General features: G+C 38.0%; 1 protein-coding gene across 3 annotated transcripts in view; it reads right to left on the bottom strand.

Moving 5' to 3' along the window:
• Positions 1 to 635: 635 nt before the first annotated feature.
• Positions 636 to 18,484, bottom strand: part of CRYBG1 (crystallin beta-gamma domain containing 1) — a 95,877-nt gene continuing 78,028 nt past the window's right edge. For all 3 annotated transcript variants that reach the window (XM_088053495.1, XM_088053496.1, XM_005518244.3), the window contains 9 exons: positions 16,946 to 17,072; positions 16,736 to 16,768; positions 14,834 to 14,943; positions 14,482 to 14,611; positions 10,645 to 10,784; positions 8,258 to 8,381; positions 6,961 to 7,119; positions 3,912 to 4,074; positions 636 to 920 (listed from right to left, as the gene is read on the bottom strand). In XM_088053495.1, coding sequence (XP_087909621.1) covers positions 832 to 920; positions 3,912 to 4,074; positions 6,961 to 7,119; positions 8,258 to 8,381; positions 10,645 to 10,784; positions 14,482 to 14,611; positions 14,834 to 14,943; positions 16,736 to 16,768; positions 16,946 to 17,072 — 1,075 coding nt within the window. In that variant the 3' untranslated portion in view covers positions 636 to 831. The remainder of the gene's footprint in view (positions 921 to 3,911; positions 4,075 to 6,960; positions 7,120 to 8,257; positions 8,382 to 10,644; positions 10,785 to 14,481; positions 14,612 to 14,833; positions 14,944 to 16,735; positions 16,769 to 16,945; positions 17,073 to 18,484) is intronic.

An 18,484-nucleotide genomic window follows, 5' to 3' on the forward strand; every position in this document is an offset into this window, starting at 1 on the left:
ATACTTTCCCTAAGAATTCTTGTTTCCTATATGATTTGGGAGCTCACTAAGACTCTACTTACTGAAACTGTTTTAAAAGGCACAAATGTGTCTTGGCAAAGAAGAAAAAATACCCACAACTCAAGAAGTTAGGTGACATAGAAAATGAGCAAATTCTTCACATTCCAATGCATCCTTCTGCCAGCCCTCTTTTTCTAACCAAGTATCTGCTGCTTTACATCTTCTATACATGAGAAAATCTATTTTTTTTCTTAATTTAGGACTTACTATATTAGCATACTAACTATACTTGAAGCCACATGTGAAAAAGTCTTTGGATGTGTTGTACTAGCAGTCTTTAAATTTTCAGTAAACTTAACTTTGTTCCAGTGAACCAAATACAATAATTTCCTGTAGGGAATATTTCTCCATACTACAGCCCACAGGTCCAAGTTGCTATACCCACATACACACTGCACTCCTGTCCTTTATAAAATAATTTGCACTTACTGACTATTTTGGGTTAACTACTCACTTACATGATTGTAATTCTGTGGGGTCTCTCGCACTTTCAGTTGTTCTCTTCCAGCCTGAGGCATACTGCCACTCTATCCAACACTGAATTGTAAGGATTTAAAAACATAAACAAAAAAAAATAATTTTGAGATACTCAAGCTTTTATAAGGAAAATAATCTTGGACAGGGAGGTGAAATCATTCTGTTGCTTGTTCTTCTTAAAATAGTGAAGAAAAGACAAAATTCTCATCGTTGATCCTGTATCCTTCAGAGATGGCAGTGCCAATTCCAGTGTCCAGAACAGTGGCTAATTCAAACATCATTGATTCATTTGGTTTATACAACCAGTGGTTCCCAACACTGTGTTAACTTTTCTTCATTGACTGTGTTGACAACAACATGGTCACAATCATACTGTGTGCCTCCTGTAGAGAGAAATGTCAAAGAGGGGAGGTTATCTTTGAAATAAGAGACAAATACTCTATGTTTCAGAAAAGCTCTAGTACGAGCTGGTGTAGACAGTTTCTCTTTGACCCATGGCTCTGAGAAGAAAAATGTATTTTCATCACTGCCTGCTTTTGGAATTTATTTTTGAAACAGTTTTTGAATTAACCAGGATCAGTCTGTCTTATTCCCTCCACCCCCTTAGCAGTTCAGTTTCTCAGCTTTTTCAGCCTGGATGGAAAAGGAAAGAAACACTGCAGTACAGTCAGGTGCAGCTCTTTGAAGACTGTCACATGCAAGAGTCATACTTGACTATACAGTTTTCCTGCAACACTTGTCAGTTGTCACTTGGCTCTAAGAATGGAGTGAAGATGTTTAGATGATGAAGTAAGTCCTGCTGCTAACAGATAATACACACGTGACCACGTCAGGGACAAGGTCTGGCACTTGTTTACTCCTTGCCATTATAATCCTTTATTTTGACCAGATGAATCACAAGTCATCATGCACCATGTATCACCCAACGTTCAGCTGTTTGCACTGGCAGCTGAACATATCTGAATGCAAAATAGAAACATTCTTAGAAGAGCTTAATCTACTTACGTGATGTAATGCCAAACATTTTCTCATAGAGGAGCACCATTAATATTCTGACTTAAGAAACTGGGAAGCAAAGACACGTTTGACTGGAGCTGAAAGTCAGAACTGATTTTTTTTCCCTCAGATCTAGTATGTACTGCAGAATTGCAGGACACGTGCATTTCCTATAGTACAACACACCTGCAAAGCAGGTGGTATTGCCACTGGAAGCAGCCATCTGTGCCAACCATTGATACAAAGTACCAGGACACTCCCATAGACACTGTCTTTTTGTTCTGCACCCCAATTGCCTCACCCTCCCTGAGAAAAGATAAGCCTTTCAGCTGAAAGCTTATGATGAGTGTAACATACTGAACTATGTAGCTAATGTTATTTTTTGTAGCTCAGTTTATCACTGTGAGTTGCAAAAATTGTTTTTAAGTGGTGTCTGATAGAATGTAAATATATTAAAATGGCAAAAGATGGCAGTTTTTTTTCAGTGGATAGACAGACTATTTACTTGGATAGCATGGTGCTCTGGACAATGCTTTGTGCTATGCCAGTTTATCCACAAGGTGGCATTGGCAACTGCACAGTTACACAACTGCATTCATTTGCTGAGGAACTCTTTACTGCATAATTTGTGGTCCATAATGGATCAGCAGAGTTGGCAGAAACAGGCAGAGTTCCTACTAGGCTTTCTCAAATAAAAGCTAAATGTATCTACTGCTTTGTATTTACTGGACAGATTTACTTTGTTTTAGAGCCAAGAGTGTATCTCTACCACCACCAGATCTATCCATTGTAAAGTTCTTCAGTTATGAATGCAGAATACATAATTGTTTTTAACATGATTAACTGAAGAAAAGACAATGCCGTAGTATTTCTGCTTGTTTGGTGCGACTTAGAATGGACTTTAGAAAAAGGTACGCAGTCATTGTGACTAAAGATTCTCCTTGAAGTGGAGCATTTTTGCTAAGTTTGCAATTAATCATTAGCTTTTTATGTCAGTAAAGAGAATTTGTGACTGTTTGTGCCACTGTTGTTATGGTTAGACACCAGATAACCCTGATCGCACAGTGCTGATAGTCCTGCCCGGCTGAGGTGTGTGATTGTCCCACTCTGCTCTGTGCTCGCCTTGAGTGAGCAGCTTCACCTCCAGTGCTGGGTGCAGTTTTGGGCACCACAATATAAGAAAGATATAAAGCTATTAGTGCATCCAAAGGAGGGCAACAGAGATGGTGAAGGGCCTTGAGGGGAATCTGTATGAGGAGCAGCTGAGGTCACTTGGTCTGTTCAGCCTGGAGGAGATTGAGGGAAGACCTCACTGCAGTTACACCTTCCTTGTGAGGGGAAGAGGAGAGACAGGAAAGTGGTCACAGCACCTGACAGAGTTCAAAAAGCTTTTGGGCAATACTCTCGGGCACTTGGTGTGACTCTTGGGGTGTCCCATGCAGGGCCTGGAGTTGGGCTTTGCTGATCCTTATAGGTCCCTTCCAGCTCAGGATATTCTATGATTATAAGCATTTAATTCTAAAGTGCTGATGGTTGACTATGCTATTTTGCTGGTTGGTTTGAGTTTTTGGGGGTAGTGATGGTTGTAATTGACGTAACTAATGTAACTAATGTCACAGCATCAATTAAAAATCCATTTAAAAACAGCTAAAAAAATTAATAGAACAGATATAGAAAATGTTCACTACCTTCACCCAAAAAAGCAATTATTATGTAAGAACATCTGATTATACTAATTCTGCTAATCATTCAATTTGCTACTTTTTTAGACGTTCTGTGAAGCTCTGAAAACGAAGTTCACAAACAGCATCTACACAAATCAAATTACTATGACAAAAGTGACTCCAAAATACACATCAAGTTCTCACAGATCCCAGACAGCTATGGCAGAATCTCATACTTGCCATATAGGCACAGCCATTAATAAACAAAAGAATCCCACCTTTTTGCATCTAATCACATCAGTATACAAGCCTGCCTTTGCTTTCCTACTATCCTTTGGCTATTGCATCTTCAACTATAATGTAAGAAAATTTGCACTTACAGAAATCAAAGTTAATGAGAAGTTAGATTGTTCTTGTTTCACCATTTTAAATAATCATATTTACACTGACCAAAAATTAACTGAGCCTATCAACAGTGAGTGGACACTGAGAATACAAGATAAGCAAGTACTGTGAGTTACTGAATTGTATGTAGGAGAAATGAAGTCTTAGGGCCTGTATAATTCAGGAGGTCAAACTAGCTGATCTGGTCTTTTTTGCTTCTAGATTAAAGCAACTACAGCACCATCCTTAATTTATAGGCACGTTTAGTGTGTATCCCACTGCAAATACCATGTAATTAAGGCCCAATGTAATGAGATAACATTTGCTTACCTTTGATATCTAAAACCAGCTTGGGTTTCATCTTGCTATAAATTCTGCCATCAGGACTAATATGCCAATACTGTTTGTCTTCATTCCGCTCAAATGACAGACCGAGTTTAGAGCCAGGAGTTATAAGATTTCCAACAATTGTCAAGCAGCAATCCTCTGCCATCTGTGTCATCAGAAAGACAACAGCAATTACTCAAAATGGCCTTAGTTCTATTTCCACTGTTTTTTTTTTTTATTGAATAGGAGAGATACCATCAGGTGAGAATAGAATGTAGCAATTATTTTCCCCTCAAGGAATCTATTTTTGCCCCAAACCCAAAACTCATCTTTCTTTTGTTCCTGTTTCTGCTGACACTCCCCACTACACAGCAACATTAAAACAGCTATGCTGTATCGGATCAAAAGGAACAATTAGCACCTGTCTCTAGCAGTGGCCAATAGATGAAGATGACATTGATGCCGTAGAAGATTACATTGACTGTTCTCTTGTATGCAGTATGCTCCTGGTTATCTCTTCCAGGCTACAGCAATTTCCAGCCCAGAGACTTTTCCATGCATCCCAGTATCTTTCATGCTCATTTTCTGTCCCATATGTGAATTTATTAGCCACCAAGATCAGTGTAACCCTTTTATGTGAACATCCTTGTTTATTGTAAACCTTCCACACTGTGGCAAGCAGTTCCAAAGCCTAACTACCACTAAAAATATATATAAATTAAATATATATATAATATATATAAAATATATAAATTAAAAATAATTTTATATGTCTCTAGTATTATTTGATGCTCTCCTCACCCCCTGATTACTTTAATGCATATGTTGTCCATGCTATATTTGCAGAGACTTCAAGCACATCATCCCTCAAAGTGTACCTTTGCAGGCTAAAATGTCCTTGCTGCTTTGTCCCTTCCTTGCACAGAGGCTCTCCATATCCTCTGAAAAATCTTTTTTGTTTTTTTCAATCATTTCTAGTTTTGGAGTAGCCTTTTCATATAAAGGACATAACTGCACAGGATCAAGTGTATGAACTTCACAGGGTATCACAGTAATATTTGCTTCTTTGTTCTACACTCTTTTCATAGTCACTTGTATTACTTGATTCCAAACATCTGCAAATGTCTTCTTGGCTAAAAAAAGAACTGGCAAAAATTAAGCTTATTTCGAAAGAGTATTAAGGCTGTACTACTAAGTAACAGTCAATTTTTGTAGATAAACAGTGATTTTCAGTAGATCACCATAAACCGCACCTTTTAACTACTGAATGCACTTCTGTGGCAGACTGAACACTCATTTGTCATTGTTGAAACGGCCCTAAATTATTTTTACAAGTACTTTTGAAAGCATTATTTATTGAAAAAATCATACTTCTGACTATCATAATCTAGAATTAAAGTTGATTTAGTTGTGAAATTCTCTCTTGTGTCTGAAGTGTTCTCTAGTGGGACTAGGAAAACTCTGAGCTTCGATTAGGCCAGAACTTCACCTGTCTCCATGAAACTCATGAATAGTAAGGAGACCAGCATTCATATCTGTTTCTGAAAAGCAGAGTGATGTTCATATCTTGCTTCCTGATTATCCCACATACTTAAAACAGCCCTGCCTCGAGAACCCCAAGCACAGGTCAAGGTCACATCTCATGACTCGGCCACTGAGATGACCCAACCTTACAGGAAGGTGCATGTTCTTCCAGTGACCTCTGTCTGCCTCTGTGCAGGGAGCTACCCACCCCGTAGCTCAGTTTTCTTTGTGATATGTGGTAAAACCCAATTTTTGGTTTGTGCAAAATGGATTTATTACCATTCACCAGAAATATGGCAGAGCTCTGTACGAGTTCAGTCACTTAAGATCAATGTTGCCAGCTTGCACTGTGCACTAAGCTACCTGACTGCTATACAGCACAAGCTATCTATTTTCTGTGCACAGAAAAATTGCTTTATGAGAAACAGAAAAAGGGGCAGGAACCAGGAGTATTTATCCAAAGCTGTATAACACCACGCTGTCTCAATATGAAAAGTTTCAGTGACATGTTTGAGAAGCATCTTCAAAAGAGAAGTCTTTTGTATGTCATATTAAAGCTTTTAGCTTACTTTGCATCATTTTGCTGTCTGCATAAATCCCTTTTACAACTGCATGTGTCCTGTAAACATGTCCAAACAATGCCTTAGCTTATTAACAGTAAGATTTTTCCCTCCAGCATAGATGACATAGTTATAAATGGCTCCTTTGAAGTTATACAATCCTACAGAAAAAGTTCACATGATTCTTTGCAGTCAAGCTGTTTAACAGTATTAAAGTAACTTAATTTTCTTTTGGCTGGGATCCCTACCTAAGACTGTTCATGCTTAAACATTACATGAACTGCGCATACCTCTGCTCACCTCAATGACAATTTGCACATGATTAGTTTTATGGACTGTGAGAAAAGTAGGACTTTATTTGGAAACTTGTACTTTCCTCTGGAAACTTGTTGAGGAAAGAAAACAGTATGGATTTGACAAATAGCGGAATAACCAGAAAACAAACAAAAAATCCCCAAACAAAACAAAAACAAAGCCCTGCCCTAAATGGCTCAAAAGAGTGGGATTTTATCTTTAAGCTTGTCTAAATGCAGAAGAGGATATTGTCCAAGGGTGACTTTATAATGTTTGTATCTTTGTCTATTTCCTCCCAGATTTGCCCTAAGCCAGTACAAATACTACATTACACTAACTGTCCTACTGCAAGGTATGCACAGTTCAAAAACAATAACAGGAAGGGTCTGTACTTTAAAAGGACTCCTCTGCTTTGATACTTTTGCAATTCTTTCTCTCAAAATTTCAATTATGTCAAAAAAGTATCATACAAGTAGTTTGTATCAGCTGGAAAAGCCAAAGTTGATTAAAACAAAACAAAACCCACAAAAACCAACTCCCTTCAGAAAGATTACATTATAGTTGAAACAGATTAAACCTATAAAATAAATGAAGATGCTGCAGTAGGAAATAAGTTCATAAAGCTCCACTACTGGTGAGGAAAAGAGAAAATGCACATTGAACGCAAACCTTACCCGACACCTTATGAATCCATCCTGATAAACCCAGATTTGATCATCTGAGTCTGTATCTTCTGCAACCTGTATCCTAAGGAGATTCAGATTATCTAGGTTTCCATCAGCTGACATGAATTTTCCTGTTTCCTTGTTTCGAAGCCTGAAGTACACACGTTTCTGCACAAAACAAAAGAACTCTTTAACCACAATCTCAGCAGAGAACACATCTTGCTCTGAGTTAACTTCAGAGCAGTTACTGTCAGTGCTGAACCCCAAACCTACCTCTTTCTTTCTCAAAGTTTAACTTTTTTATTGGAGAATTTAATTCAGAAGCCCATAAACATCTGAATGAGACAAGCTGTGAGAACTCACCACTCGGCATGGAGAGTTTTAGGCTTTCCTATGCACTGAAATCAGCACACAGTGCAAAGCTAAAATTTTTTTCATTCAGAGCAGAACTAACTTCTCTCCACTAATTCCTTCTATAGATGCTCTTAGCTTTCATTAATGGTGCAATTGTGTAGCCTATTACACATGAACACTTCTGTTCAGACAAGCTCTCAGCAGGGCAGTAAAAATGCATTATTCCTAGTTCTGCTTAAGGCTATACAAAGACAAAGCTATGACAGCAAGCAAATGCAGTTGGTTACAGGTACAAGTAACCTATGGATTAGACAAAGCTATTTCTCCAATAAAATAAGGCTTAGCAAGAATCTCAGATGTTAAAGCTCCCAGGACTGCTGCACCATTGGACAAGATCATATGGTCTTTATTTAGAGAACAAAACAGAGGGGATGACAAGAACAAATTTTGCATTAGATTTGCAAATTATTCTGCCAAATAATAAGCAGGGAGAGACTTTCCCTCTTAAATCAATAGAAAATCACTACTAACTTAAGTATCTTTTTTTTTTTTTTACTAATTTTCTTGTTTTTCCATAAATAATGCAGATAGTAGAGACAGCATGCCAGCAACCAGTGTGGGTGCTAGTTATGAAACAATCATTTATATATAGCAGTTATAGCCATTATTTATTAATGCTTAATTAATCCTTAAATACTGTCTTCTGTACTTTGGTTTAAAGGATGCTTAATGAACAGTTTAAGCGCTGTAACTGCAAAGCCATGTAGCATATTCAAACAGCTTTTATTACACACAAAACTCCAGAGTGATTTCTCTACACAATTGCCAACGCTGAAGTTTGTACATGCCTGTGACAAGGCTGTAACGCTGTTTTCAACTGCATTAATATCTCCCCAACCCCATGACAAGATATAAATTAGTGCTTCATGAGCTCATGTCAAAGCCCACTCACCTGCAGTAAAGGTCTCAGAGAACCTATCTGACAAAAGCCACTGGCTTTATACCAGTCTGGAATTTCATTTGGTGTTAACAACATCTGACGTCCCCTGTAATTACTGTGTTCATAAATGATCCATCTATGAGGAGAAAAAATAAGACAACTTTTTAACTGCTGAATTCTGCTTTGGAATCAATAAATAAGTTTAATATAAATCTGTCCCACAATGTAGTAGTGTTTAGCTTTGGAAAGCCAATGACTTTCTTTTTAACAGGCCTTGAAAAACAATAAAATAACATCCTGATTTAGATCAGCCACACTGAGATGGGTACATAGGAGTTGAAATTTTAGAGTCCTATTATTTAAAAATTGCAAGCTGAATGAAGCAAAGCATTTTCTTGGGAGAACCCTGCTTTTAAATTACATTTGCTTTCAGGAGGCACTGTGATTCCTCAAGGAGAATAGATCTATATGCTGTAAATGCTACATTGCTGCAGGTGCAGAACCAGCTGGTTTGTGTATCCGAATTTGGACAGGCCTGGTTCACATGAGAAAGAACTACTATGGATGCAGACTGGAACAAGCAAATACTGGAAACTGCAACAGGGTGAAGTTCTGTTGGGTATTTTGACAAAAGTTTTATTTCATAACATCTCTCTTCATTCCAAATACCTGCAAGGGGGATGGAGAAGAGACAGAGCAAGAGTGCACATAGAAAAAATTTGTTTAGCATTCCCTAACACGCATCCAGCTACACTTAAAATCACACATTGAGGGTAATCTGTCAGAACCCAACTTCTGATTTATCATTATTGGCACAGCCAGTGAATTATGTCTGGGCTTCAAAAAAGGCTGCCATACAGTGCAATTTCTAGAGTTTTCTCAGTGATGAGCTGGGACTGTCCAATAGCCATGGGGGTTTGAGTACATGAGCACTCAATATGCTCATTTTCAGGTTACATCCTTCCTCTGACTGATTTGTCACTGGACTTCTTCATCCAGAAGCACACTCACTTTAATTTTGGTGCTTTTTCACTGCCTAATACACATATATCCCCAGGTATGAAATTAAGAGAATTATAAATAGAGGTCTCTTATCAAAGGAAGAGAAGATGACACCTTCTCCAATAAGGAGGCAGCAGGGGCAAGGGAAATGTAAACCCTGTATTTTGACACATTACAGCAGCCTACATTGCTGTAACAAAATCGGAATTTTCATAACATATTCTGTGTTTCCAGTGATCCACCAAAAAAAACCCCACATATATTCACTGGACAGGAAACACAAAATTCACAATTCCATTACTTGGAATCATGATATTGGCAAAGAAGTAACTTGATGTTTGACTTCACGTTATGGAAAGTGAGAATCACTTGTGGTTATGGTGAAAGATACTAAAACCTTGGGAAGCTTCAGAATACGAACATGTACCTTTCCTTAAAAATTTTGTTTCAAAGTTCAGTTCAGTGTGCTAAGGAAACCCTTTGACCAGCCTATCCAGATGGGAAAAATGGTCTGCTCTACAGATTTGCTTATTAGCGATCCACTTGAGGGCAGTCTTAAGCTACCCAACAGCTTATCTCTAGCACATGCCTTGGAAATTTACCTCTTCAAAATAATACATTTAAATGTAAAGCAACAGTAAAATGGATCTAGCATTAAAAACAAAAAAACCCTCACAAACTACAAAAACCACCAAAACTGGGGGCAAGTATCTTAGAGGTTAACAATGGGCTAAAAAACAAAAAAAGAATTTAACAGATCTGCAGGAATCCTAGAATATGGGACAGTAGCTTTAAAAATGCTCCCTAACAGCTTTTAAACTTCATCACAGACTACTTTTTACATGATTTCAAGGGTACATTTAGAGAACACAACTGCTTAAAAACACCTAGTAAATCTAACTGCTAGATACTCATCCAATTCCTGAAGTAAATGGGACTAAAATCACTAGTAACACCAAAAGAGGCGAGATCATAATCTGACGACTGTACCTCTGTGTCCATAGCAGAGGTTAAAGGGTGACCATCAAGACTTACTAAAAAACATTTTAAACTTATGACACAGATCACAAACCAAATTATTTTTTTATGACTGAGACCCAAACCAAGAGCACAGAAGTTGTTTTTAAGAATGCTATCCAATTATTAAAATATGGCATGAGAGAAGACATGAGTTTCCTTGTGAGCTTTATTCAAATTAATTTCAAATCCTAGCACAGGACATGAGTCAGTGATAATATACTGTTGAGACAGAATATGAAAATGCTCTGCAAGACAAAATGGCATTAATGCACTACATACATTATGAAATTCTAATTTTACATTCTGTGGTTCCATTACACCTGTAAAGTTGAATAAGTACTTCATTTTAAAGAATCAAAAGGTGATTTTAAACTTACATGCCACCAAGGACTTGAACTGAAGCTATTTGAGGATTGTATCCCAGGAACTGAAGATTTAAGATTTCTGTACTGAATTCGATTTTCTTTCCTTGGAAACTCATCTTTTCAAAAAGAGCTATGCAGGGCTCAGACAGCTCCTGCAAAAGGAAGATAAGTGCTTTATAGGATGTTGGAACTCCAAATGGTGACTGTGCAGATCAGTACTCCACATACCCCTTTTATTTTAGAGGTTTCTTCTTGATTGTTTAAGATCAAAAACCCTTAGTGTTTCTGCTCTTCAACTCTACTTAAAGCTGAAAAGTGATAAAAAGCCCTTATACAAAATACACAAGGGATCTTCTCGCATGGAACATAAAACTTCCTTATCTTCAGGCACAAAGACCTCTGTGGCTGATTCCTGTACAATACCTTAAGTATGTCTTAAAGTACATTTTAATCAATGCCGTATCTCTCTTCCATTGCACTAACCCCCACTCGTGGGAATTTTCATACAAAGAGCTGAACAGACAGTAAGATAAATATTGATTTCTACAGCTTCAAATGATGACAGCCTCATCAGCACTGCTTATCACTTATTGCATTAATTTTTAACTTTTACTGTAGGTTACAGCAACTTCAATCTCTGACTAGACAAAAGATTCAAGTTTCATACTACTGAGATAAAATTTATGACAAGTGAAAATTATAACATCTGAATCCTCAAAATTGTTGTGGAAAATGGTTCTTCTCCTCTGTCAAAATGCTCCTGGTCTCAGAGGATTCTGCCCACATGAAGCTCTCTGCAACACTGAATCCAATTTGAATGTCTTCTGGAAAAGGAACCTTGGACTCTTTTCTGGGGGCAAGGTATCTGTCATGGACTGAAAACAACCCATCATATTGAAGGCCTTCCTGTGGAAGCTGGGAGGTAGGGTTTGAAATTCCCCAGGGTAAAGTCAATTAAGCCTGAGTGTCCTGGTGTTACAGTGTACACTCACAGACAGAAATGACACTGCCACTCCCTTTCTCACCAGTCTTCCAGCCAAGAACTGCATAAAACCAATGCCACAGCCAGAAGAGCTCCTTCCTTCTGGCATGTGTTCAGCACACTCACAGATCAACTGGACCAGGAATGCCTGACATGACGCGAAGTCTCGACAGACTCCCATCCGGCCTCAGGCATGGAAACAGGCCCTCCAAGGCAGAGCTGGCTCCATGCATGCGTGGCAGCTCATATATGCATGCTTTCATGTGAATTTATTACGAAAGACCTCCCATCTACCAATTTCTAGACAGTGCTTAAATTCCTCTTTAATCTTCCTTTAGATGTTTAAGGGCTTAGATGACAGCGTTGCATGAGCGTCACCATCACCTGCACAGCAGTCCAGCTTATCACACAGCAGCTGAGCTGTGCTTCCCGACGGCACACATGCTGCTAGGCTGTGGAAAATGCCAGGAGAGGCCTTTCCACTTTACTCCACAATCATAGTATGCTCAGCCCCACCAGGAAATGCAACACCAGTTAGATAGTCACGTGTCACCATGGGTAAAGAGCCCAACAGGACCAGTCACACTGTGAAGATGTCCCAGTGCCTCTGAACTCTAAGCCTTTTTACAGACTGGCACCTCTGGCTTCCTCTGAGACATGCAACGTCTCAGGCAACAGCCTTTCATCAGCCTCTTGCAATGCTTTAGAAATAATCTTCTTGTAAAGAAAACAGAAATAGAAAAGGAAATCCTCCAATTTTCTGCCACACCTTACACTGGGCATTTTTTTTTGATTCAGCAGCAACAATGTTATATAAAACAGCAAGAAGTGCAAGGTCAGCACATGAATTTTCTTTCAGTACTTCTTGCGTACTGCAGTGTACCAAGCTGGTGTTCCTGTATATCTACATTTAGTTATTCCACAGAGTTTCTCATTAAAAAGTAATTTCAGATGACTGTTCAAGTATAAACCACATTGTCAGCTGGGTTTTATGGTATGCTTAGGAAGAAGAACATGTGTCAAATTCAAGAAGGAAAAATGCTATTTTCTATCTACAGCCATGTGGAGCATGCAAAGCAAGCACAACCAAGATATAGTGGAATCTAACCCGCAAAAACCCTTGTGCTTATAAACAGCCCTTAATATAGTTTAAGTTCCCTATTTTAAAAAGTCCTTTTAGCTTTCACTTGCAAGTGTATCAAGTATCCCTTTATTTTCCTTTTTTTATGGTCCCTTACAAAATGATCCTTGCAAGCAAAGGGGGGTTCAACTGGATAAAACAGTAATATGACATTAAAATAGCAAAGGTGCTTCTTGTATAGAAATGTCATGAAAAATCCTGAGAAAAGTTACAGATGGTGGGGAGGAATTAAGATTGGCACTGACAAAATACAGTCCCAAAATAAGTCTGAGAGGTGAAACCAGGAGCTAAAATAATAAGGTTCAAGCTTTTGGAAAATCATGAAAAATAAACAATATAAGTAGTTAGAAACAATCATTCTTTCTATTCTGGTTTGCTAGTAAACCAATGAGCAAAGTAACCCATTCTCCTCTTCTCTGCAGCTAGGGAGCCTCTGAAGAAAGAAGCAGCAGCACATGATTTTCAGACAGATGCAGCTCTGTGCTGTTGTCTGAAGTGTGATAAAACACAGGACTAGAACAAGTTTCACAAGTGTAAAGAAGCACAGAACTGGAATTTCTGTTTTAACACAACAGTCTCTGTCACAAATAGTAAATCTTTTTAAAGTAAAGCTCATCCTTCCAGCTTGAAACAAGCATTTTAACCCTAGGAACTACTGACATGTACTGAAAAGCTTATTTTTCATGGTGGTCACCCACCAAGCTTGGCTAGAAACGATTATATTGTTTTTAATAGGCTCTGTCCACTAGACAGTCAAAGAGTTCAGAAGACAGATGAACTTGCTGCAGTTGTCAAAGTTCTCCATTAAAATTCTCCAGAGGCATGAAAGAGGATGACATATTTTAGCTCTTTTTCAACACAGGCTACACCACTACCAAGTTATCAAAATTACAGTAGAGTGCAATAAAGTTGCCAAATTCAAAGAAGAGATTCAATAGTGAACTCCTCCTTTTTTAAAATTAGTACCATCTCATGTTGCCATAAGTTCCTGGAATCTTGGCCACATTTTGCTAGTAATTACTTTAAAGATACCTGCAGGTTCCATTAGTGATCCATCATAATGATTGGTTATAAGCTTGAGCAAACTCGTTCCTGGCCACTGATGAGTTACAAAATATGTAAATGTAGTTTAGTTTGTATCCACCACATATAACAACGCTGCCTGATTTTGCCAAATAATATTGGGTGTTGCTTTATCTTATCTAGAATGGTGCATTATTTTGTGATTAACTCAAATTCCATTGTCCTGATGATAGCAACAGTGCCTTATAATTACAAGTGTTTTATGCAAAGTTGCTTAATTAAGCATGCTTTTTAAATATGCATCAAAAACAAGGTCCACAGTATAGATATTTCTTCACACTGTCCTACCACTTTCTCAACCCATTCTAAATGATCTCTCCTACCGGGAAATAGGCTTGACTCTTTACAGAAGTTCTTTTAGAAGCTGTTATCAAGAACAGGCATCCCAGGCAGTTGCTTCTGTAACATCTTCTCTTTTACAAAAAACAGCACGGAGGTCAAGAAGACCTGAGTAACTGCAGCTATGACATTTTAACTGCTACTGCACAGAAAAAAACCCAAACCCAAACAAACAAGCAATGCCCCCCCCCCAACCCAAACCTTCCTCTGTTGTATGTGTGCCCTAGAATTTTTACTGTTGCAAGAAATGGGGAATCATCACCGCCTACTTATCTTTATAATATTTCTAATAGGTTTTACTTACAATATTTATGATCCGTAAAGATTTTAGAACTGCTTGGGGTGAGCAACCCATTGCTGTGAGGTCAGGATAGATCCCTTCTTCCAACACATACTGGTTACCAGCAAATTCCTCCTGGTCATACACTATGCAGCTGCCGAAAGAAGGAGAAGTTTCCTCTTAAGACATCTGTGCCAGTAAAATGCAGATGCATTATTTACAATGTTTTTTCCTGAAAGACTGATGTGCCAACGTCAAAGCGTTGTTCTCTGTAAGTCCCCATATATGAAATCACCTCATGTGTTAGAAAGCTGGTTGCTTTTCTAAAACTTCTACCATTTTAGTGATTTTGCAGTATTCATTCAATATAACTTACCTGCCATCTAAAATTTTTGAAGACTTCACAGCAAATGAATCAATACATCTTGTGTTTTTTTCAAATATTTGGCAGTTACCCTTGAATTCAGGCTCTGAAAATAACTGGACCTTTAAAAAGTTATAAACATATTTAAGGAAATTCATTCTTCTACCTTCAGTTACATCTCTACCATTAATTCTATAATTAGATAAAACATACTTAAAACACCCAGACTTCCTTGGTAATCTATGTTTGTCACCTCTTCAGTGTTACAATCCTTGCTCAAGAGAGCAAAGTAACAATTCCAAAAATTACTTCTGGCTGTAAATCATGTAGTGACATAAAAATAATTAAAACAACACAAGTATAGCTCCTTGGTCTGTCTGCTGGGTAAGATGTTTAAATTCCCACTGAATGGCCAGAATAGGCACACATTTATTACAGGGCCATAAAGAGTTTTACATTATCAATCTGCTTAATCTCTAAAATATCCAATATATAACATATCTTTCAGTATATGAAAACTCTCTGCCTCTCAGAACACTAATGGTGCATAATCCGGGCAAAGGACTCAGCATGCCAAGAAGCATGGTATATTCCCAGGGTAGATGGGTTTTATGAGCCTGTTACAGCTACAGACACAGTCTCATGTTGGTTCTTTCTCTGCTCCAAGGATAAGAGAGGATACAACCCCCAGAGTGTTTTGCCCTTTAAAAAAACCCAAAAAAACCAAGAGAAAAACTTTCTAAGCAGCAAACTTGCTAATTTGGCTGGAGGATAATTAGCTGTGATCACACAGAAGTCATTCACATTACAACATGCCTACCAGCTTTATTCACTCTTAATAGAGATAGGAGTGTGGGCAGGTACAGCATTCTCCAGAGAGGAACACGCTGACAATGGATGTAGTCTGTTGGCTGCAAGCCACTACTTTGTTTCCTTAGGATAAGGTCTTCCTTAGGATAGGGTCTTAATAGGCACATAATGCAAAGATGCTAATAATTTTTCATGCACACAGCTGAAAATAAGCAGCTTTGATATTTTTATTCTGCACAGTTTATGCATTATCCCTATGCAGGCGATTCCACTGAAGCGTGCTACTAACCCCAAGCAGCAAACCAGGACAGCTAAGAATTGTCTCCTTAGTTTTTAGGGCTGTGATATACTTACCACTTTGACTGAAATGAAAATAAAAATAACTTTGTACAGGGACAAACCTGAAGAGGTTCAGAATTAAGAAGGATGAAAAAAGCTGCCTATTAGCCTCACTGTCAAAACTACATATTAGTACTTGCACTAAGGAGACAATCCAATGTAGAAATATATTAACTCACTGAACAGACAAGTTCTCCCTGCCATTTCCTTTCCTTATGTTATTGACAAAGGTGGCATTAACTTTTAAGCACAACTCAGCAGTATTTGTGAGTGAATAACACCCTTCAAGTGCAACCACTACTAGCAAAACTCTTAATCAAAGAAATAGGTTCAAAAGGAATTAAGTCAGCTGTACCAAGAACAATATCTATCCTGTAGTGCTCTCACCAAGAACACCTCTGTTGTAGAGCCCTCTCCTTAGCAAAACACTCCAGGTCCTGCACCTCTGCATAGAGGGCTGCGAGTTCCAGCTCCTAAGAACAACCACTGATACCCCAAAACACCTCACCTGCTGAACCAAGACATTGCCAGTGCCGTAAGAAAGTTCTGATGGCAATTGTGTATTAAATCCCACCTTCCTTGGGTCTTCATGTGCCTTTCTCAAAAGGTTTGGAAAATAACCTTCCTCCACCTGCAGTTTTCACTCTTTGTCTGACTAGTCAGCCATCTATGCAAATTCCTGAGTGTTCCACTTGACAAACAGCCACTTCTTTATTTACATGTTACAGACACTACACAGTTTGTGTGCTTAGAGAAGTATCTTACCTTGACTTTACTCCTTTCGTTTCCAACAATATCCTGCAAAAGTTTTGTGGGGAAAAAAAGGAAAAAATATTTTCAACAGTGATAAAAGAACATACAAAATTTACTATTAATTATCAGTTAAATAATGTAAGTAAACTGAATTTGATAAAAAAGTAGAGTTCCAAATACTTCAGAGAAACTTGCAGAACACGTATAAAATAAGCTCCTTACCATAACAATTGGTTGAACTGAAGAGATTTTGCAATTCTTTCCCCCCCAAGCCTCAATGCTGGGATACAGCCCTTTAGCCAGTATATACTGCTCCCCTGTAAACTCAGGATTCTCATAAGCCACCCATCTAAAAGAGAAAGAAGACAAGGGTGGTTGGTAGAAGTCACACTACTTTTCCAAAATACAGATGTGTATATTCATTACTGTCTTAAACAAACCAGTGTATCTGACAGTGCAAACCCCATGCAAATTTTCATACCTTCTTGCAGTATGTTGATACAAATCAGAGTGAATTAGCTAAAGCAAAACACAAGTTCAGACACATCACCTGCCACATAACCTAGAAGTTATCTACAGTAAGAATATTTCAAGATGTTTTACAATTCTATTATTTTACCAAGGTCAAGTTCTTCTCTTAAAAAAAACCCAAAACACTGGACTGATATCAGAATAGAGCTTTTTCAACAAAACTAAATTTCAGAATAATCTGGGCAGTAAATGTAGCAATAATGACTTTTAATATTGCCTGTAGCTATGACTCAGTTGTGTTTAAGCAAATACACACCCCAACAGGATGCTGAGCTGCAACAACAAGCATATATGCTAAGCGGAGGAGACTGTTCCCTGCTAGGAATCAGAGAGAGTAAGAAGATCCTTGAAAGTTAAGCATTAAAACCACCACAAATTTGACCAGATCAATATATTTAAATGCTAAGCTGTTATTGTAACTACTCAGTTGGACCTCATGCTTGACATAGGCCACAAACTCAGAGATCTGCATCAAGCCTTTGGTCAGAATCAGTCAGAATATGCCTTTTTGAAAGACTTTCAACTTTTGAGATGATACACACTAAGTATAGGAAAAGCAACCAAATCACTACATATATCTCTCTGATGTCCAACTACTCCTGCAGCACTTTAGGTTAAATCTTAAATATCTGCTATCAGTTAGTCTTGCTAAGCATAGTTTATTACACTCAATAAATCTTCTGTTACAGGGTTCTTATAACCCTGGTTCCAACCTGAAAGCCCAAACAGAGCACTTCCTGCATGTATATTACCTTTCATTTTGTGATAACCTGCAGAACTTGCCTTGCCTTTCACTGTTATACTTCCCAAATTTTCCCATACTTACACTCTAAGTTTTTTTTTCAGTTTGGTTGTTTTCTGAATGCCCATATGAGAACAGACCACAGTAGCAGCTGTGTTTCATTCATTATATTTAGGCAGGAATCAGGACATCTTGCTGGTTCCTGATTCTACAAGAAAAGCTTCTACACAGAGTCAACCTGCTTTTAATTTTAGCCACTGTGGCATGTCATGAATGTATGCTAGGTTATGACAAAATCCACTTTCAGTGGGCTCAGAAACTTGCTGAGTTTCTACACTAACAAAAATTTCATATCATAAAGCAGCAAAATGATACAGGTCTTAAAATCCGCAAGGGAAGATAACTCTCAACATCAGAATTCCCCATTAATTTTTTATGCCTGTCAATCAATTGGATTCTACTAAGCTGCAGTTTTATTCCAAGTATAA

The sequence above is a fragment of the Pseudopodoces humilis genome, chromosome 3 (genome assembly GCF_049639895.1).
Source record: "Pseudopodoces humilis isolate 2021_Gansu_Grassland_sample_001 chromosome 3, ASM4963989v1, whole genome shotgun sequence".
NCBI lineage: Eukaryota > Metazoa > Chordata > Aves > Passeriformes > Paridae > Pseudopodoces > Pseudopodoces humilis.